The following is a 20838-nucleotide window of genomic DNA, read 5'->3' on the forward strand; positions in this document are numbered from 1 at the left end:
GGTTTATATGCATTGATAGTTATTGTGGCATTGTTAGTGATAGTGCCTTGTGAACTTCACTGTGCATGGCAAATGAACCAGGGCATCCAAAAGTTGTTTCTGTTCAAGAGAGAGGGGTAATGTGGGAAATGGATTTGTAGAGAGTTCTCAGGCCCTGACAGAAGGCCCACACAGTGTGCATATGTATACAAACCTTGAGACAAGAAATGCTGATTTAGAAATGCCATGGAATAGGACAGATATTGTTGAGAGAGAAATGGAGCTAGAAAAAAGTTTCAAAAGATGGCCTTGCAAAAATCCCTAGATACTTTGAAGAAAGAGAACTGTGAAAGATGCATTGTAGTAGGATCCATGAGGGGTAGTTTGAGATGATTTGCTTTAAGACATCTCCAGCATGGTGTGGCAAAAAGCAAGTGGCAGGGGGTTATTACAGAAGTGATTATAAAAGGGACTTTTGTCGCAAATGATTTACAGGCTTTTCCTGTAGTAACTAATGGTGGAGGTAGAATTTGGGAACCTTTTGATTGGAAGATTTTAGAGAGGGTAAGAAATGCAATCTCACAATTTGGCTTAAAATCCCAGCTTGCACAGTCACTGCTGCAGTATATTTTTACCTTTAGCACATTTATTCCAGCTGATGTGTATACCCTAATCAGGCTTGTAATGCCACCCCACCAGCAGGTGATGTTTCATAAAAGCTGAGAGGAAAAGTGTGCTCAGGAAGCAGCAACCCTTTTCTTTTGTTTTCTCATTTTAAATCTTGTGGATGGGAAGACTGTAGAATGGGCACAAAACTCACCATTCTGCAGCAGGAGATTTATATCCAACTTAAAGCAACCCTTGTTGCTCAGGGAATTCCTTTTTCAAAGGGGAATTTGAAAGCTTTTGTTCATTTTCTTTCAAAATATTTTGCAAATGTTACGAAGGAATCAGTTTTATCACTTGGATTTTTGGATAATGTTGGGGTAAAGTTATTTGTTTTACAAATGGAGGGAATTTTTAAGGTTGGGAAGTTTTATCCTCGTTTTTGTTCCATTGAAAAAAGTCTGTTTTATCATCTTTTTTGTTCTATTTATGATTCAATCAAAAAATCAGGGGAGAGTTCAGGAGAGGTTACACGTTTAGATCCCCAGTTGTCTCCCCAGTTGCTGTGTTCCTCCCCTCATGTCCCTAGTCCCTCGTCCCCTAAGGGGAGGTCGAGTGACAGAACCCACCAAGAGGAGCAGGAATGCCACCAGCTTTCTGCTGTGCCTCGACCTCTCCTGTCCTTCTCTCAGGATGGTGCTGGCCACGCCATCCTGAGCCCGAACCTAACCCTCCTTCCTATGCCCTCTTACCACTTCCCCTGTCCAGTTTTATTAGCCAAGATGGCACTGGCCTGTGAGGGGACCTGGCATCTTAGCCCAAGTGGTGCCAAATTTCATCTTACCATTACAAAACGGCCCCCAGGACCTCCCTCCTCCTCCTCTCTCCATTCCAGGAGTTCCTCTGTCATTGAATTCCTCCCCTGCAACATGTTCCCCTCCACCCACCCTGTCGATGGTCACCCCTGCGTTGGGACTGCCCCTTGCCATCAGCACCACCCTTCCCAAGGTGGGCCCTGGCTCTCCCCTCGTGGTCTCCACCTTCCCTGCTTCAGTCTCCAGCCCTGGTGGCCGTGACACTTCGAGTTCCCACATCAATGGAACTGGAAGTGGGCGTGATAGTGGCCAGAAGGCAGCCGTCTTAGCTACCAACAGCTCCCAACACCGGCTCACACCGGTTATCCAGGAGCACCATTCCTCTACCAAAAGACCTCCCTCTTCCTCCTCGGAGGACAGCGATTCCTCAGACTCCAGTGCTGAGCCTGAGGCTCACTGGGCAGAGGTGCGGCAGCCGGCGACCGGAGAAGGGGCCTGGGAGACTGCAGGGAGGCTGGCAGATCCTGGCAGCCCCTGTCCACTACAAAAGGAGGAGGAACCCAAAGTGGGAATCCATGATTGATAGAAGATTGAAAGAGCTTTGTAAGGCGTGCAGAGACTATGAAGAGAAGTCCCCATATGTTAAGCACTTAATCAAGATCTACAAAAATATTAATCTCCAGGAAGATCCCCTGCCTTTGTTATTCCTAACACAACTCTTTTCCTCATGTAGGGTTGTTTTTCCACCAGATCTCACATTTGATCACTACTGATTGTAGAATATCAGTCATACCCTTTCCTATTACTACCTTTTTTAGATGTTTCAGAAGATTTTCAACCCCAAAATGGATGTTTTCATGTTCTCTCTGAGCTAGCTCCCAAAGGATCAGGGTGGGACTACAACCTGGTTCACTGGTGTAACTGCCCTTCCACTTTCTGCGATCTCAGTGTGAAAAATGTGTATTTTATGATTGGCTTTTTGCAAATATTAAAATAAATATTATATGTGTTGTGTTAGAAAGTGATGCTGTATTAATTCTCTTCAGCAGTGTGTTAAATATAGTTTTAGGTTATAAAAATTGTTAAAATAGAAACTATGCTATGTAGGATACTTTTTTTAAAGAAAGGACTTGCAGCGAGATAGCAGCCACAGGACACCTAAATCTTTCGGAGAAAAAGAATTTATTGCTCCCTTATCAGAAGGAACTAACTTCTTCCCACCTCGAAGGGGCTGTTAGGATTAGGAGGAAGAAGTTGAGGATGACCAGGCCGAATCTTGTGTTTGAATGGAATTTATACATCATGCATGAAGTGTACGAATATGCAGCTGGCTGTTGTTTTTAAGGGTTAATCCTTTGTTAACGAGTGTCCATTTTGGGGCTTTTCCTGCCCAGAAAAAGGTACCTGGACGTCCGTAACTCTTTGTTTTTATTGTCTCATATTGTCTTAATTCAAATTGTCTAAATTATTATTACTCTAATTGTATTACTATTTTTATAACTATTTTATTACTATTAAATCTTTAAAATTTTAAAAAACAAGTGATTGGTGTTTTTCACATCAGCTTTAAGGAACTTAATTAGTTTGTGGTCTGCTTGGTCATATTTTGGGGTGAACCCCGAGAAATTAATCTCTCTTTGTGGAATTACTGCAAGAATACCTTTTTCTGCAATTCCTCTTGCTGCTTTATCAGCAAAGTGATTTCCCAGTTTCAGAGTGGTTTTCCTTTTTTGGTGACTTCTACAATGCATGACAGCTACTTCTGCGGCCTTCTTAATGCTCTCTGAGAGGGCGAATATTTGTTCAGCGTGTTTGATTTGATTCCCTTCAGCGCCCAGAACTCCCCTCTCCTTCCAGATGGCTCCATGGGCGTGGCCAACACTAAATGCACATTTAGATCAGTCCATATATTTCCCTTCTTTCCTTGGCTTGCTCAGAGCAGCAATGATCTCCTCGGTCTCATCCTCCTCCTCCTCGAGGCCGCTCGAGCAAGAGCGGTCCGGCTCTGCTGACTGTGCTGGAATATCAGATCTGCTCCCACCGATGCCAGGTCTGAAATCGCTGAGCGCGACTCCCAGCGCCGTGGCAGCCGGGCTGTGTCCCTGCACGATCGGTGACGTCATGTCGTGAGTCAGCTCCCGGGAGTTCCCGGTTGCCATGGAAACCCGCGGGGTGAGAGCGGAGCGATCCCCGCTCCCTGCGGAGGTTCCGTCGCCGCCCGCTCGGCAGAAGGCTCTGCCCGCCGCCTCCTGCTCCGGCCGGGGCCGGGGGCTGCTCACGCCGCTGTCCCCGTGCCCCGGCCCGGCCCTCGCTGTGACCGCGGCGGTGACGGTGACAGCGGCGGGGGCCCGACCGGCGGGGCTTGAGGGGTCGCAGCCGGAGCCGGACCCGCCGCGTCTCCGCCTGTTCCTCGAGTGTCCCCCGGGCGCGTCCCCGCCCCGGAGTGTCCCCAGCGGCCATGGAGCCCCGCGAGGTGCGCTGGGGACGGTGGTGGCCGCAGTCACCCGGGACAGGGAGGTGACGCCTTGGCGGACACGGGGACAGGGCTCACCCAGCGCTGCCCGGGCGCTCGGGAACATCGTGGTGGCCTTGGGGACACCAGGGGAGGGACACAAAGACGTGACCAGAGGCTGGAGGTGGCCCAGGGGGCGCTGGCGGAGCAGGGGTAGGGACAGAGTTAGGGTTAGGACAACCAGTAAATCTGAGCCTAATAGACTTCATTGAAACATAGACTTGTCCATTCGCTTCTGGAACTCATATGAGGTTTGGCCCTTATAATATTTGGTGGCAATTGTTTCTATAGCTTAACTAAATTATTCCTTTTCCTCATTTTCAAATCTCCCGCCTTTTATTTGAATTGGTGATGGTCACATTACAAGAGCCCCTCAATGGCCATTGCATCTTCATTATCTTCACATGCCTGAGGCTTTACAGATAAACTGAGGTACAGGGAGGCAATTTGCCCAAAGTCACTGCGAAAGTCTTGACAAAGTGAGGGACAGGACACAGATATGTTGGGACAGGGACAGGGTGGGGACACGCGGGTGGCAGTGTCACTGCTGGGGCACGGGGACATCCCAAGGGACATTGGGGACTTTGGGGACACCCCTGTGTCCTTCCCTTGGGGAGACCGGGGCCACCCTGATGTCCCCTGTCTAGTTTTGGGTCACCACAATGTCCCCAATGTTTCCACAGTGTCCCCAACAGGACATCAGGGGACACTTGGGCGTTGTTCGGGATCCTGAGGAGACACCGGGGCCATGTAGGGACACTCAGGGGACATCGGGGTCCCATTGGGGAAATCAGGGGGACATTGGTGACCCCTCCCTGGCCCTACCAGAAAGGGGCTGTGCCGGGGGGTCACCTCACCTTTCCCTCACCTCTCCCCACCCCCCCAGCCACGCCCCATTCGGGCGAGTCCCTGACTGTCACTCGGGTGTGTTCGCTCCCGAGAGTGTCACCAGAGTGTCTCCAAGGCGTCCCCGCCGTGTCCCCCAGCAGCCATGGAGCCCCACGAGGTGCGACAATCCTGGTGCGGGGGGCGGGAGGGGACAGAGGGGACACGGGGGGGTGGCAGGAGGGGCAAGGAGGGACAGAGGGGACCGGGGTGGTGGGGGGGGGGGGGCAGGAGGGGATGAGGGGGTGACAGAGGAACAGAGGGGACAGCAGAGGCCTCCAAGGAGGGGACAAAGGGAACCCCAGGAGGGCAAAAAGGGACCACCACAGGAGGCCACAAGTGCCACCAGGTCCTTGACACCTCCCCTGTCCCCTCCTCAGCTGTTCCCATCCCTGCTGGAGTCGCTGGTCACCGTGGTGGCCGCCCTGAGCAAGGTGGCAGCCACCACGGCGATGCTGGAAAGCGATATGCTGCGGCTGTGGCCGTGTCCTGAGAGGTGTCCTGGCGGGGCCCTGGGCTCCCTGCACACGAACCTGGCGGCCTTCTCCATCCACCTCCGTCACACCCTGGACCACGTTGGTGTCACCCGGTGGCACCGCGATGTCACCTTCCGGCGCGACAAAACTCTCACCTCCCTGGGCCAGGCCCTGGCCGCCTATGAGAGCACCCCATGGACCACCTGGGCCCAGGTGACAAAGGTGGCCAGGACCTGGCAGAAGTCGGTGGCCACAGTCATGGACAACTGGTTCCAGCTGCTGGAGGAGGCCACTGAGCTCCGGGACGCCTGCAGGGACGCGGTCACCGGTGAGGGCACCGCTGCGGCCATAGAAGATGCCATGGGAGAGGCCGAGGTGGACACCAGCCAGGCAGAGGTGGCCACCCTGGTGAGAGAGCGGGCAGAGGCGGCTCTGGGGCTGCTGGAGCAATTGGTGGCCGCATGTGACAAAGCCACTGAGTTCCCTCGGGAGCTGCAGCGCAGGGTTCAGGACATCAAAGCTGCCCTGAAAGGGACAAATGAGCCATCCCACGATTTCCGTGTGACCTGGATGGCCAAGGTGGCCGAGGCTGAGCGGCTGTGGGATGCCAGCGCCCGTCTGGCCACGCGTCACCTGCTGGAGACACTTCAGGATATGGAGGGCCTCTATTGGGCTTTCCATTATCAACCTGCAGCTGATGATGCCCGTGTGGTGCCCGAGCTATGCCAGAAAGCCATCGAGGACATCCCGAGGCTGCTGTGGGAACAGTGACGTCACCACTGTGATGTCATCGGAGACAGTAACATCATCGGGAACTTGGCTGGCATCACCTGTCCCCTCCCCATTCCCCACATGGTATTTCAGACAAATTTGGGGAATTTTCTGGGATTTTTCACTGAAATTGTCCCAAGTCCTGATGGGAATTCCTGGGGTACTGTCACTTGGGAGGCTCAGGGACACACAGGGACATGGTGGCGGGTCAGGGGGTGAATGAGCCCCCGCAGTGCCTTGCAGCAGAGGCAGGTTTCCGCCGTGGCTGCAGTGGAGCGGGGTTATAAATGACAATATAATAACTGGCTTTTGCATTTCTGTATTGGCTTTTGCACGTTATTAATGATCACAAGTATTTTGCTATGGTGCTTGATAGATATTGATGACTGATAATCCCTTGCAGCTGCTCCCTGGTACAATATAATCTATCCGTTGCTGCGTGCACTGTGTAGCCGATTTCTTGGTTGCCTAATGGTCCCTTGAGTCCCTGCCTCCGCCCCCCGCCCCGTTATCACCAAGGACCACCCCCCAATTTACCAGGGTCCCTCCATTCACTGCTCCCCCTCTTCACCAATTCCCCCAAAGCGCTGGGACCCCCCCGATCCATGAGCTCCCCCCTGTGCGCCAGGACCCCGCCACCACTATCCATGGGACCCCCTCCCCGCCACTGCCCTCCCACTCACCAGGACCCCACAATCCATAGGACTCCCTTCTCCCATCACCACGACCCCCCCCGGAATCCCCTGGGCCCCCCCCCCCCATTGGCTGAACCCCCCTGAAAGTCCCCAGCCCCTGCCCTTCCCCCGGGCCCCCCGAGCCCCCGGCCTACGTTGGGCCCCGCAGGGGCCGGGCTGGCTCCAAGCCCCCGGGGCCGCCGCTGTCAATCAAAGCCGATTGGTCTTGTAGCCACGCCCACAGAGGGACGGGGCAGGGGTTGGAAAGGTGAGGAATGGGAGTGTAGGAAAGGGGCGGAGCCCCAGGAGCACCGACCAATGGGGAGCAGAGGGGCGTGGCCCTAGGTGCAGGAAAAGGCGGGCAAGGAATGGGGGCCTGGAGGGCAAGGAATGAAGTGCGGGAAAGGGGAGGGGCCTGGCCAGAAATGAAACTGGGCGGGGCCTGGTGAGCAAAGGTTGGGGCATGGGAAAGGGGCAGGGTTTCAAGGGGAGCCTGGGAAGGGGGGAAAAAAGGACCCCCTGGGGACATCAGGATGGGTTGGGGACACCGAGGGTCCCAGGCGATCCCAAATCCTGCTGGATCCCAAGAAATAACCCCAAATGGTCTCAATTCCCAAATCCTGGATCCAAAACTTCCCAGATCCCAAATGCTGCTGGATACCCCAAATCGTATCCTAAAAGATCTCAAATCCTGGATCCCAAACAATCCCAAACCCCAGACCACACATCTTGCTGGATCCCCAAAAGCCAATCCCAGATGATCTCAGATCCAAAATCCTGGATCCCAAATGCTCCCAAATTCCAGATGATTCTGTGTCCCAATAAACTATTGCAAATAAACCCAAACCCTGCATCCCAACCAAACCCAAAGCCCAGACCCCAAATCCTGCTGGATCCCCAAAAACAATAAAAAAACCAATTCCAAATCAGGGTCCTGGCAGGGAAGTGGACAAGGATAGTGGGACAAGACTGGGGACACTGGGGGGGAACACTGGGACAGGGTGGGGGGCACTGGGGTGAACCTGGTGGCACTGGGATGGTGTCATTGGTATGGGGACAATGGGGTGGTGGCACTGGGAGGACAGGGATGGAACTGGGCTGGTGGCACTGGGGCAGGACTGAGGACACGGCTGGAACTGTGTTGGTGACACTGGGCTGGCAGCACTGTGGTGATGACAGTGGGACAGGACTGGTGGCACTGGCCTGGAACTGGTGACGCTGGGTTGGGGCATTGGGATGGAACTGGGGACACTGGGCGGTTGGCACTGGAATGATGACACTGGGTTGGTGGCACCAGGACAGCCCTGGGGACACTGGAACTGAGGACACTGGGCGTCAGCTGGGGACAGTGAGAGGGGACTGGGAAGACTGGGATGGTGACATTGGTATGGGGACAATGGGGCGATAGCACTGGGCTGGCACTGAGAGCACTGGGATGGAACTGGCTTGGTGGCACTGGGATGGAACTGGTGGCACTGCTCTGTCCCTGGGGCGACCACTGTGGTGCCACTAGACAGGTGGCACTGCTGTGTCCCTGGTGCCACCTCTGCGGTGTCTCCATGTCCCCACAGCGTCCCTGGACTCAGCTTGCACTGCGCTGGGGGTGACTGAGGACGGTCACCTGCTGCTGGCCCTGACTGTGGTGGCCGTGTCCTGCCAGGTGGCTCTGCGGGCCTTGGGGACATTGTGGTGTCACCTGGCCACTGCTGCGGGCCACCAGCGGGACATGGCCCTGCGCCTGCGGGACCGCGTGTGGCGGGTGGCAGCCACCAGGACCAGCGCCGAGGCCGCTGCAGCCACCAACGAGGCCACCGCGGATGTGCTGGGGCTGCTGGAGGAGGTGATGCTGGCGCTGGGGCTCTTGGTGGCTGCTGTCACCCGGACAGGGAGGTGACGCCATGGGGGACACGGGGACAGGGCTTCCCCAGCGCTGCCCGGGCGCTCGGGAACATCGTGGTGACCTTGGGGACACTAGGGGAGGGACACAAGGAGGTGACACGGAGGCTGGAGGTGGCCCAGGCCGTGCTGGCAGGGCAGGGGTAGGGATGGGGTGCGGGCACAGGGGTGGCACTGTCACCATTGGGGCACAGGGACACCGAGGGACATTGGGGACCTTGGGGACGCCCTCGTGTTCTTTTCTTGGGGACACCGGGGCCACCCTGACGTCCTCTGTCCCGTTTTGGGTCACCACGATGTCCCCGATGGCCCTGCAGTGTCACCAACAGGACCCTGGTGTGTTCCCAGTGTCCCCAACAGGACATCGGGGGGCACACTTGGGCTTTGTAGGGGACCTTGGACGGACATCGAGGTTCCGTCGGGGACACTCAGGGGACACCGGGGTCCCGTTGGGGACATCGGGGGGACATTGGGGACCCCGCCCTGGCTCCGCGGGCGGGGGGGGGTGGTGACGTCACCTCTTCCCACTTTCCCTCTTCGGCCGTGCCACGTTCCTGCGTGTCCCCAACTGATCCCCGGGCGTGTTCACCCCCGGAGCGTCCCGCAGTGTCCCCGGAGTGTCCCCAGCGGCAATGGAGCTCCAAGAGGTGCGACAGCCCCGGCACGGGCTGGGGGAGGACGGGACGCGGGTGACAGAGGGGACAGGAGGGCGTGGCAGGAAGGGGGCAGGTGACAGAGGGGTGGAGGGGACCGAGGGTAGCCGGGGGAGGGGGGAGAGCGGGGCGTGGCAGGTAGTGGCAGAGGGGACGAGGGGGGGACAAAGAGAATAGAGGGGACAGCAGAGCCCTGCAGGAGGAGACAAAGGAGACCCCGGGAGGGCAGAGGGGCCACCGCAGGAGGCTACAAGTTCCACCAGGTCCCTGACACCTCCCCTGTCCCCTCCCCAGGTGCTGGAGGTTCTGGTGTCTGTGGCGGCCACCTTGGGCGAGGTGGCAGCCACGAGACTGGGTCAGTAAGGGATGTGTGGCAGCGAGTGTCCCCAAAGTCCCCGAACACAGCCCTGAGGAGATTCAGCTGGCACCTCCATAGGACCCTGGACCACGGCGGTGTCCCCTCCCTGGGCCAGGCCCTGGCCACCCTTGGGGCCAGCCCAGAGGCCACCTGGGCTGATGTGAGAGCCACGGGCAGCGCCTGGCGGGAGTGGTGGCCACACTCATGGCGAGCTGGGAACGGCTGACCAGGGAGGCCACTGAGCTCCGTGACGCCTGCGAGGACGCGGCCAACGCCGAGGCCACCGCCACCACCTGGGCCGGGGACCCGCGGGACGAGGCCACCTGCAGGGGGACAGCGGGGGACAGCGTGGTGGCCACGGCCCAATGCCGGCCAGTGGCCCTTGACAGGCAGGAGATGGCCTTGGTGGGGGCTGCGCACGAGGCCCAGGGGGCTGTGGCCACCAATGAGGCCGTGGGAGAGGCTGTGGTGGCCACCAGCCAGGCGAGGGCGGCCACCAGGAGGGGACATTGGGTGGAGGTGGCCCTGGGGCCCCTGAAGTGCTTGGTGGCCGCATGTGACAGAGCCAGGTTGTTCCTCTCGGAGCTGCAGTGTTGGCTTGGGGCCATCCAGGCCACTCTGGAGGGGACAGAGGAGGCGTTCCCCTATATCCCTGAGGCCTTGGTGGCCAAAGTGGCCAAGTTTGAGTGGCTGTGGAGGGCCAGCACCTGCCTGTTCATGTGTCACCTGCAGGGGACACTTGGGGACATCCACAATCTCCTCTTGAGTCTCTATGGTGACCCGGGTGGTCCCAGTGGCCCCGGCAGCCGCGCGGTGGCCGAGCAGTGCCAAAAAGCCATCGAGGACATCCCAAGGCTGCTGCAGGGACAGTGATGTCAGCACTGAGACATCATTGGGGCAGTGACATCATCGGGGACACCAGTGTGTCACTTGTCCCCTCCCTGCTTGGAATTTGAGACAGATTTGGGGAATTTTCTGGGAATTTTCATTGAAATTGTCCCAAATCCAGATGGGAATTCCTGGGGTGATGTCACTGGGGACACTCAGGGACACTCTGGGGACACCCAGAGACAGAGGACAGGGGTGAATGAGTCCTCTCAAGAGCTTCCAGCTTTCCACTGTGCCTGCAGCCCAGCTGGGTCATAAATGACAGTTTAATAATTGCCTTTTGCACTTTTGTATTGCCTTTTGCACATTGTTATTGATCACCAGCAATTTGATATGGTGTTTGATACTGATATTGATTATTGGTGATTCCTTGTAGCTGCTGGTTGGTGCAATATAATCTGTCAGTTCATGTGTGCACCATATAACCTATAAATAAATAAATAAATAAATAAATAAATAAATAAATAAGCAAATACATAAATAAATGTCCTCTATATAAATCAGACTGGTCTGATCTGAACTCTGTGTCAGACACATCACTTGACCCCACTGAGGGACGAGTGGCCAATAAAGCCATCCCAACATTCCTTGAGGGGAGCACAGCCAGGGAGCTGCTTCAAGGCGCTGTCACTGAGAGATTTCCCCTTGGAAACCCTGGGTGGGATGGAAAACTGGGGACACTGGGCTGGTGGCACTGGGATTGAAGCGGGGACACCGGGAGAGGACTGGTGTCAGCGGCACAGGGACACTGGCATTGAACTGGTGACACTGGGATTGAACTGGTGGCACTGGGCTGGTGGCACTGCCATGTCCCTGGTGCCACCTGTGCGGTGTCCCCGTGTCCCTGCAGTGTCCCCAGGGGTGGCCGAGGATGGTCCCCTGCTGCTGGCCCTGCCCGCAGTGGCCTTGTCCTGCCAGGTGGACCAGCGCGGGGAGGGGACACCTGGCCACCAGCGGGCCACCAGCGGGCCATGGCCATATGGGGGGCGGGGCCTGGGATTGTGATGTCACTTCACCCCGCCCCTCTCCGGCAGGTGCCGTTCCTTGGACATCGGCTCTGGCTCTGCGGGGAGATCGAACCGGCTCTGAGAGTGTAGCAGGCGCAGGGCCGGCTACGGCTCCGTGGAGGGATGTTTAGAGATAGGTAATTGCTGAGTCATAGGAATTGAACCAGGAGTCCTCACTCTGGTCCTCCAGGCCTGCTCATCTCTCTGTGACCCCATAGGCTAGTTTCCCTAACCCTTACAATTGGTCAGTTTTCAATCCTCCCTAACCCTATAAAAGAGGCTGTCTTGGCCCATTGCTTTGGAAGAGCAGCTTCAAGACCCTTCGCAAGACCCTCAGAATAAACCATCGTGGAACACTTGGCCGCCTTCTCCTCTCTCTTTTCTTCTGCCTTCCAGAAGCCACAGCCAGCCACAGCCCCTACGAGCAAGCTAAGAGCTGAAATCATAAAAGAGCTGATTTTCACTATGAGCTGACAATCACTAAGCTTGCTAGGGGTCACGGCTGTGCCACAGTCTGGCCTAGGGCACCCAGCCTCCATAGGGCTGAGGTATCCGGCCTTGAGACTGCTTGCCTGGGGCACTTACCCTACGGGGGACCAGCTATCCAGCTAAGAAGCTAGTCCCCGTGGCTTCATTTTATTTTACATGAGAGATCAAAGGAACAATGGGAAGGCTTCTCCTGAGTGATGGATGCAAAAAGAGATTTGCCTTCACAAACAATTGGAGCTTGGGGGGTTAATTAATTAATTAATGCTGACATCAGCAAGCCAGTGCCAGCCCAGTGTCCCCATCCCAGTGTTCCCAGTGCCACCAGTTCCAGCCCAGTGTCACCACCCCAGTGTCTCCAGTTCTGTCCCACTGTCAGCAGCCCAGTGCCACCAGCCCAATGTCACCAGCCCAGTGCCATCCCAGTGTCGCCAATCCTGTCCCACTGTCCCAGTGGTCTCAGTTGTGTCCCAGTGCCACCAGTTCCAGCCCAGTGTCACCACCCCAGTGTCCCCAGTTCTGTCCCAGCGCCACCATCCCAGTGCCACCAGCCCAATGTCACCAACCCAGTCCCATCCCAGTGTCACCCATCCTGTCCAAGTGTCCCTGTCCCAGTGTTCCCAGTCATGTCCCAGTGTCACCTGTTCCATCCCAGTGCCAAAAAAGTGAAAAAAAGAAGAATTTATGAATTCTTCTCCCGTCACCAGAGAGTGAAAACACGACACGATGGAACCGCAAGGAGAAATAAAATAAATTGGTTTAATGCAAAGATGGCGTGGAGGCAAGTCAAGGGTTAAAACCAAACAAAAGAACATCTGAACTCACAGAAATGTTTGAAAATAATTCATACAGAACATAGAAAAATATTTGTATATTTATATATAAAAATATTAATTTTAGATAATATAAATTAATATATAAATATATATAAATATAAATTCTGTTGGTATAAAACATATTATTGTAAAATATTTTTATAAAATATATATTACATTTGTATTTTATTACTCATATATATATTTAGATCAATAATATATTATGAATATGCATAAGCCCTCATGAATATGCATGAACCTCCATGATGTAACAGGACGTAAAGAACATGGCTTAATTAACAGGGACCTTTTGGCAATTAGCACCAGGATTTTATCCCTTAACAAACTTTTATAAAATTTCAATTCTGACTCCTGTTTTTCAGAGGCGGGTCCCGGGGGGGAACAGGACCAAGCCCCAAGGGACCCCCCAGTGCTGGGGACCCCCCTGTGTCCCCCCAGTGCTCGGAGCCCCCCCAGTAGCTCTCCAGGGCTCCCCCCCCAGTCCAGGTGCTGTTCCCAGGGGTCCCGTGGCTCCAGGGGGGTCAAAGGGGAGGGGTCAGAACCCCCGTGATGGGTGGGGGGCACAAAGGGGGGTCCGGTCCCTGTGCTTGGGGGGTTGGTACACGAGAGGGGGTCCGGTCCCTGTGCTGGTGCTCGGGGGTGGTGCGGCCCAGGGGGGTCCCGGTGCCCAGGGGAAGGTCCCAGGGTTCGAGGGGGGCTCCAGTCCCAGTCCTGGTGCTCAGTGAGGGGGGGTCAATGCACAGGGGGGTCACGGTGCTCGAGGAGGGTCCAGTCCTGGTGCTGGTGCACGAGGGGGGTCCTGGTGCTCCGTGATCTGGGGAGATCTCCAGTGGTCCCAGCTCCTCTGGGGGTCCGGTGGTGCCGGTGCATGAGGAGGGGAAACTCCAGGGTCCTGAGGGGGGGTCCTGAGGGGGGTCCCGGTGCTCAGTGGGGTCCCGGTGGGTGTCCGAGGGCAGCATGAGACACAGAGAGAGACCCCGGTGACACCAGGGACCCAGCACACGGGGGCTGGGCCAGTCCTGGTGACACTCGGGGGGCTCTTGGTAACATAAGGAGCTGGTGGCACTCAGGGAGCTGGTGGCACTTGAGGGGTTCTTGGTGACACGAGGCACTGGTGGCACTTGAGGGGCTCTTGGGGACACGAGGCACTGGTGGCACTCAAGGAGCTGGTGGCACTCAAGTGTCCACAAGTCTCTCCAGTGACATCACTGCACTGATGACAACACAGCAGTGACATCACTATCCCTGCAGCAGCTTCGGGATGTCCTCAATGGCTTTTTGGCACCGTTCGTCCACTGCGCGGCTACCAGGGCCACCCGGGCCACCGGGGCCACCAGGGCCACCATAGGGACTCAAGAGGAGGGCATGGATATCCCACAGTGTGGGCAGCAGGTGATGCGAGGCCAGGTGAGCGCTGCCATCCCACAGCCGCTCAAACTTGGCCGCCTCGGCCACCAAGTCCTCAAGGACATCAGGGAACAACTCCTCTGTCCACTGCAGGGCGTCCTCGATCTCCTCGAGCTGGTAATGCATGACCCAGGTGAACTCGACGGCTTTGCCAAACACGTCCACCAAGCGCTTCAGTGGCCCCAAGGCCACCACTGCCCAATGTACCGTCCTGGTAGCTGCCCTCGCCCGGCTCGTGGCCACCACAGCCTCGTCCATGGTCTCGCTGGTAGCTTCCTCTTCCTCAATGGTGGCCACCACAGCCTCGTCCATGGTCTCGCTGGTAGCTTCCTCTTCCTCACTGGTGGCCGCCTCCTCCTCGCTGCTGGCCGCTGCCACCTGGGCATCATGCACGGCCCCTGCCGAGGCCCCCTCGTCATTGCACAGGGTCACCGGGGGCCACCAGGCTGTGGCCTCCAGGTTGTCCCAAACCGTTTTACAGAAGGTAGCCTCGAACCACAGGTCCCTGGCCCGGGAGGGGGCCGCGTCCCAGCAGGTGTTGCACAGCTCGGCGGCCTCCTCTTTCAGCTGCTCCCAGCGCTTCCCGAGTGCGGCCACCAACTCCCGCCAGGCCCTGGCCGCGGCTCTCACATCGTCCCGGGTGGTCCCAGGGGTGGCCCCGAGGGCGGCCAGAGCCCGGCCCAGGGAGAGGACACCACGGTGACCCAGGGAGGTGATATCGCCGTGGTCCAGGGTCTCACGGAGGCTCTGGGTGAATCTCCTCAGGGCCGCGGGCAGGAACTTTGGGGACACGCGCCGCCGCACGCCCCTGTGTGACCCGGTCACGGTGGCCGCCACCTCGCCCAGGGTGGCCACCACGGTCACCAGAGCCTCCAGAAGCTGGGGAGGGGACACGGGAGGTGTCAGGGACGTGTCTACCACCCCCTGCCCTGCTCCGCTGTCCCCTATGCCACCCCCAGCCCCATGTTCCCCCTGTCCCCCACTACCCCCTTTCACCATCCCCCGTCTCCTCTCCCCGCCACGTCCCCTCTGTCCCTCCCCCCCTTCCTCCCGCCCCCCCGTCTCACCTGGCGGAACGCCATGCTCACTGGGGACCCGGCGGGAACGCTCTGGGGACGCTCCGGTGGCGAACGAGTCCCGGGACAGGCGCCGGTCCCGGCCCAGAACCGGCTCCGGCAGCGGCGCGCGGAAATGCCCGAGCGGGACCGGGAGGCGCCGGAAAGGGGCGGAGCGATGTGACGCCCCCTAACCGCCCCTCACCTGTACCGCCCTAATCCATGGGAAACACCAGACTGGATTTGGGAGCTTTTTAGGCTGAATCCCAGGCAATTTAGGCTCCATCCCAGGGTGTTTAGGCTCCATCCCAGGGGATTCAGGCTCCATCTCGCCATTTCCAGGTGGATTAATTCGGCCGTTCCCGGCTGGATTTATGAGGAGCGGGCGGACTGCCCTCAACCAAGGTGGCGGCGCTGCTTCTCTCGCGAGACATCAGGCGTGAAGAGGGGTGGGGGCGGCTAGGAGGGGGTTTGGGGGGTCCTGAGGGGATTTGGGGGGTCCTGAGGGAGAATTGGAGGTCTTGAAGGCGAACTGAGGGTGCTGAGGGAGAATGGGGGTTCCTGAGGAGGTTTGGTGGGTTCTGAAGGGATGTGGAGAGTCCTGAGGGGGTTTGGGGGGTCCTGAGGCGGCGTGAGAGGGCTTGGGGGATCCTGAGGGGATTTGGGGGGTCCTCAGGGGATTTAGAGGGTCCTGAGGGGGATTGGGGCATCTGAGGGAGAACTGGGGGCGCTGAGGTGATGTGAGGGGGTTTGGAGTTGGTGAGGGAGAATTGGGGGTTCTGAGAGAGAATTGGGGGGATCTGAGTGGATCTGAGGGCGTCTTGAAGGGATTTGCGGGTGATTTTGGGGGATCCTGTGGGAGTTTTGGGCGGTTGTGAGGGGATTTGGGGGTCATGAGGGGATGTGAGAGGGGGTATGAGGGCGCTGAGGGGATGTGAGGGGTCCTGAGGGGGACTGGGGGCTCCTCAGGGAGACTTGGGGGTCCTGAAGGGGTTTGAGGTGGATTTTGGGGGTTCTGAGGGAGAATTGAGGGTTCTGAGGGGATTTGGGGAAGGGGCATTGAGGGGCTTGGGGTGGATTTTGGGTGGCTGTGAGGGAGAATTGGGGCTCCTGAGGGGGTTTGGGGATCCGGACAGGATTGTGGGGTGGCTTGAGAGGGATTTTGGGGGGTCCTGAGGGAGAATTGGGGTCCTGAGGAGATTTGGGGGGAAATTTGATGGGGTCCTGAAGGAATTTGGGGGTCCTGAGGGACTTGGGGGGGATTTTAGGGGGTCCGTGACAGGATTTGGGGGTTCATTACTGAATTTTGGGGGGGCTGGGCTGATTTTGGGGGACTTTGGGGGTCCCTGATCAGTTTTGGGGTGATTTGGGGTCATTTTGTGGTCACTGAGCTTATTTTGAAGATTCCTGATGGGATTTCAAGGTCTTTTTGGGTAATTTTGGGGTCCCTGACCAGATTTTGGGGGTCCCTGATTGGATTTTGATGACATTTTGGGGTATTTGGGGTAATTTTGGGGTCCCCGATGGAATTTTGGGTGTCCCTAATGGGATTTGGGGGGTTCTTGATCATATTTTGGGGGATTGGGGGTAATCTGGGGGGATTTTGGTGGAATTTCAGGGTCCCTGATAGGATTTCAGGGATCCTGCGACTGGATTTTGGAGTAATTTTGTGGAATTTAAGGGATTTGGGGGCAATTTCGGGGTCCCTGACGGGACTTTGGGATATTTTGGTGCAATTTTTGGGGTGATTTGGGGTAATTTTGGGGTCCCTGACAGGACTTTGGGATTGATTTGGGGTAATTTCGGGGTCCCTGATGGAATTTTGGGGTATTTTGAGGTAATTTTGGGGTCCCTGATGGGATTTCAGGGTATTTTGGTGCAACTTTTGGGGTGATTTGGGGTAATTTCAGGGTCTGTTATGGTATTTGGATGGAATTTTGGGGTATTTTGGATTGTTTTGGTTTGAACAGACAGGTGTGTGCTGAGGAAGGCAGGAGACCCCTGAAATGGAAAATGTGAACTGTCTCCCTCTGCATTGTTGTAAATTTGAAATGAAAAGGCTCTCAGGCAAAGATATGGGAACAGGACTAACAGTTCTTTGCTGGGGACTGGTTCCATGACAAAGGTCACGTCGGCGTGCTCTGGATCGCTGAGAACTGGAAAAGGACCAGACCCAGCTAATCTGAGGCCCCGCACTGTGAAGACGCCGTGGCCTTGAGCACGGCTGTGTTATGATACCAAGGTGCTGTAGCCGAGAGCAGAGCCTGAGAAAAGAGAGATGTAAGTTGTAAAGAATGAGGAAGTAAGAATAACCAGGAGATTGCTTAGCTTACAGAATATTCATGAGCTTGTTATGTGTTGTGCTTAAATGTCTGATGCTCTAATCAATAAACGAAGCTTGCTGAATTCTCCTATTGAGATCCCCGAGCCTCCCTCGCTGCGACAGTTCTTTATTTGGGAAGGAAAATTAAATTAAAATGAATTAAAATAAATTAAAATAAAATAAAATAAAGTAAAATAGTTAAAATAACTATAGAAATAAAAATAAGAATAAAAATAACAATAAGGATAAAAATAAAATCAGAAATAAAAATAAGATAAAATAATAAATAATAAAAAGATAGAAATAAAAATAAGATGTAAATAAAATGAAGTATAAAAATAAAATTAAAAATAAAATTAAACATAAAATAAAAAAAATTAAAAGAGAAATAAAAATAAAAATAAGATTAAAATAAGATAAAAATAATAAAACAAAGTAATAAATAGAAGAATATAAATAAAAATAAATTGAAGAATAAAAATAAAATCAAAAATCAAAAATAAAATAAAGTAATAAAGTAATAAATAATCTCAAATTAGAAATAAAAACATAAATAAAATGAAGAATAAAAATAAAATCAAAAGTAAAACTCCAAAACAAAAAAAAGAAATAAAAACTAAATAAAATCAAAATCAAATAAAAACAAAAATAAGAAATAAAAAAGTAAAAATAAAGTAAGAAATAAAAATAACAAAAATAAAGTCAAAAATAAAAAAAAATAAAAATGAAGTCAAAAACCAAAAGAAGGAGAAAGCTGCTCCTCTGGGAAGGCAGAGGGAAAGGCTCTCTGGGTTCCAAATCTGACTCTCTCCAGGTAGGAGTGCTTGGCTCCTCCCCCTGGGTGGAGCATCTCCCGATGGAGTTTTTATCAGCCATGAGTGACCCTCGATGGCCCATGAACAGAAGGTAATTAATAATTAATGGCTCATTCACAGAAGATGTGTCCTGGAGGGAGGATTGGCTGTGGAAGAGAGAAAGAAAACTGCCCCATGAACAGCAGATAACTGCCCCGTCAGGTAGGAATAGAACACACCCCCCCATCTCCAACCTTTAGACACACCTGTGACACCTGAGTGACACCTGCCACACCTGGGCATGTGCAGGGACAGGTCTGTGAGGCACAGGGGCCTCACACACCTGTGAGGGGACAGGGACACGGGGCATGGGACAGGGCACAGGTAGGGAGTGACACCTGTCACACCTGGACAGGTAATGTCACACCTGAGTGACACCTGTCACACCTGGGCAGGTGCAGGGACAGCTTCATGAGACACAGAGCCACCTGTGGGAGGACAGGGACACGGGGGGGACTCAGGGTGATGTCACAGGTGTGACATCAGCCCATCTGGGGACTGACAAACCCAGGGAGGGGTGGTGACTTCACACCTTGGGGAGTGACATCACAGCTGGTGCAGTTAGTAACATCACACCTGGTGGGGTAGGTGACATCACACCTGGGGAGGGTGGATGACATCACACCTGGTAGGGTGACATCACACCTGGTGGAGTTGATGACATCATACTGGGGGTGTGGACAGATGAGGAGGGAGGGGACAGCTCGGTATGACGGTGACGTCACACCCAGGTGAGCCTGGAGGTCACAAACCTGGATGATGTCACACCTGGCGGGGGTCATGTCACACCTGGGCAGGAGGGGGGGTGTGGGCAGGTGATGTCATGGCAAGGTGAGCTGGTGACATCATTCCTGGCTGGGTGGGTGATGTTCTAGCCAGGTGACATAACACACCTGGATAACCAGGTCCCACCCACACCTGGGCACCTGGATCCCTCACACCTGGATCCCTCACACATGAGTTCCAGCCTGCCCAGATGTTCAAGTTCCTGCACACCTGGATCACCAGTTCCCAGCACACCTGGGCACCTGCACCCTGCCCAGACACACTTGGATCCCTCCCAGGACACCTGGATCCCCCAAAGACACCTGGACCCACAGAGGAACACCTGGAACTGCCCCCAGGACACCTGAAACCGTCCCAGGAACACCTGGAGGCCTCCTGAGCACACCAGGATCCCCCTAAAGAGTACCTGGGGCACCCCAAAAACACCTGGAAATGCTTCTGGGACACCTGAATCTCCCTCAAGGACACCTGGACCCACCCAAACTCACCTGGACCCACTCAGGAACACCTCGATGCCCCCAAAAAACCACCTGGGACCCCCCAAATCCACCTGAGACCCCCAAAATCCCACCTGGACCCTCCCCATGATGTCACAGGTGTGGCCATGCCCCCCATCTCCCCCGGGTTTCTATTTTTGGGTCGATTTGTGGTGATTTTTGGTTTCCATCGATAAAAATCCAACCGGGGGCGTGGTCAAGGCTCCATTGGGGGCGGGACTTTGGGCGGGGGTGGGGCCTGAAGAGGAGGGGCAACTGCTGGGCATGTCCCGCGGCAAGGAACCGTGTTAGAAACGCGGGGCGGGGCTTAAAAAGGGGGCGTGGTCAACACCTAGAGGGTCATCCTGCCCCCTCCTCCCCCCCAAATTCCCCGGGAACACCCCCTCACCGCCCCTCCCCCACCCATGGGACGCCCCCAAAACCCCCCCCAGCCCCTCCCCCCTCGGCCCCCCTGAGCCGTCCTCACCTGGGAAACCCCAAATCTTTGGGAATTCTCACCTGAGACCCCCAAAATCTCCTCAGGACACCCCAAACCTCACCTGGGACCCCCCCAAAGCTCACCTGGGGACACCTGGGCTGCCCCCGCACGGGGGTTCTGCTCCCCCCCCTTTGACCCCCCCCGGAACAGCCCCGGGACCGGGGTGGGGGTGGGGCCAGGAGGGGGGGAGGGGGGGATGTGTGAGTGTCCCGAGCCCTGGGGGGCACAGGGGGGTCCGGGCCCGGTGCTGGGGGGGGTTCGGTACCCGAGGGGGGCCCAGTCCCGGTCCGGGTGCGCGGGGGGTCCCAGTGCTCGGTGAGGGGGGGTCAGGGCTCGAGGGGGGGGTCGGGAGGGGGTGCAGGTGCAGTTTTTGGGGGGTCCCTGTGCCCGGTGAGGGGGGGTCAGGGCTCGAGGGGGGGGTCGGGAGGGGGTGCAGGTGCAGTTTTTGGGGGGTCCCTGTGCCCGGTGAGGGGGGGTCAGGGCTCGAGGGGGGGGTCGGGAGGGGGTGCAGGTGCAGTTTTTGGGGGGTCCCTGTGCCCGGTGAGGGGGGGGTCAGTGCTCGAGGGGGAGCACTGGAGGGGGTGCAGGTGCAGTTT

At 55.9% G+C, this 20838-nt stretch overlaps 2 protein-coding genes and 1 long non-coding RNA gene across 5 annotated transcripts; 2 read left to right on the forward strand and 1 right to left on the reverse strand.

The window, feature by feature from the left end:
* Nucleotides 1–9121: 9121 nt before the first annotated feature.
* LOC132340593 (uncharacterized) lies at nt 9122–11013 on the forward strand. The gene is made up of 2 exons (XM_059871668.1): nt 9122–9261; nt 9562–11013. The coding sequence occupies exon 2, from the start codon at nt 9830–9832 to the stop codon at nt 10496–10498; it is 669 nt and encodes a 222-aa protein (XP_059727651.1). The 5' UTR covers nt 9122–9261; nt 9562–9829; the 3' UTR covers nt 10499–11013.
* A 1732-nt stretch (nt 11014–12745) lies between these two features.
* On the reverse strand, nt 12746–15482 carry LOC132340556 (uncharacterized). The gene is made up of 2 exons (XM_059871620.1): nt 15317–15482; nt 12746–15128 (listed from the first exon to the last, which is right to left on the reverse strand). Exons 1-2 carry the CDS (start codon nt 15329–15331, stop codon nt 14082–14084), a joined length of 1062 nt encoding a protein of 353 aa, XP_059727603.1. The 5' UTR covers nt 15332–15482; the 3' UTR covers nt 12746–14081.
* A 16-nt stretch (nt 15483–15498) lies between these two features.
* LOC132340614 (uncharacterized) lies at nt 15499–19953 on the forward strand. Of its 3 annotated transcripts, none has more exons than XR_009489898.1 (4): nt 15499–15709; nt 17275–17584; nt 18563–18643; nt 19546–19953. It is a non-coding gene; the product is annotated as an uncharacterized LOC132340614 (long non-coding RNA). The 3 variants fall into 3 exon arrangements; XR_009489899.1 differs by having other exon boundaries at nt 17430–17584; XR_009489897.1 differs by lacking the exon at nt 15499–15709 and having other exon boundaries at nt 16942–17584.
* Nucleotides 19954–20838: the final 885 nt, after the last annotated feature.

Source organism: Haemorhous mexicanus, chromosome 32, assembly GCF_027477595.1.
Source record: "Haemorhous mexicanus isolate bHaeMex1 chromosome 32, bHaeMex1.pri, whole genome shotgun sequence".
Taxonomy (NCBI): domain Eukaryota; kingdom Metazoa; phylum Chordata; class Aves; order Passeriformes; family Fringillidae; genus Haemorhous; species Haemorhous mexicanus.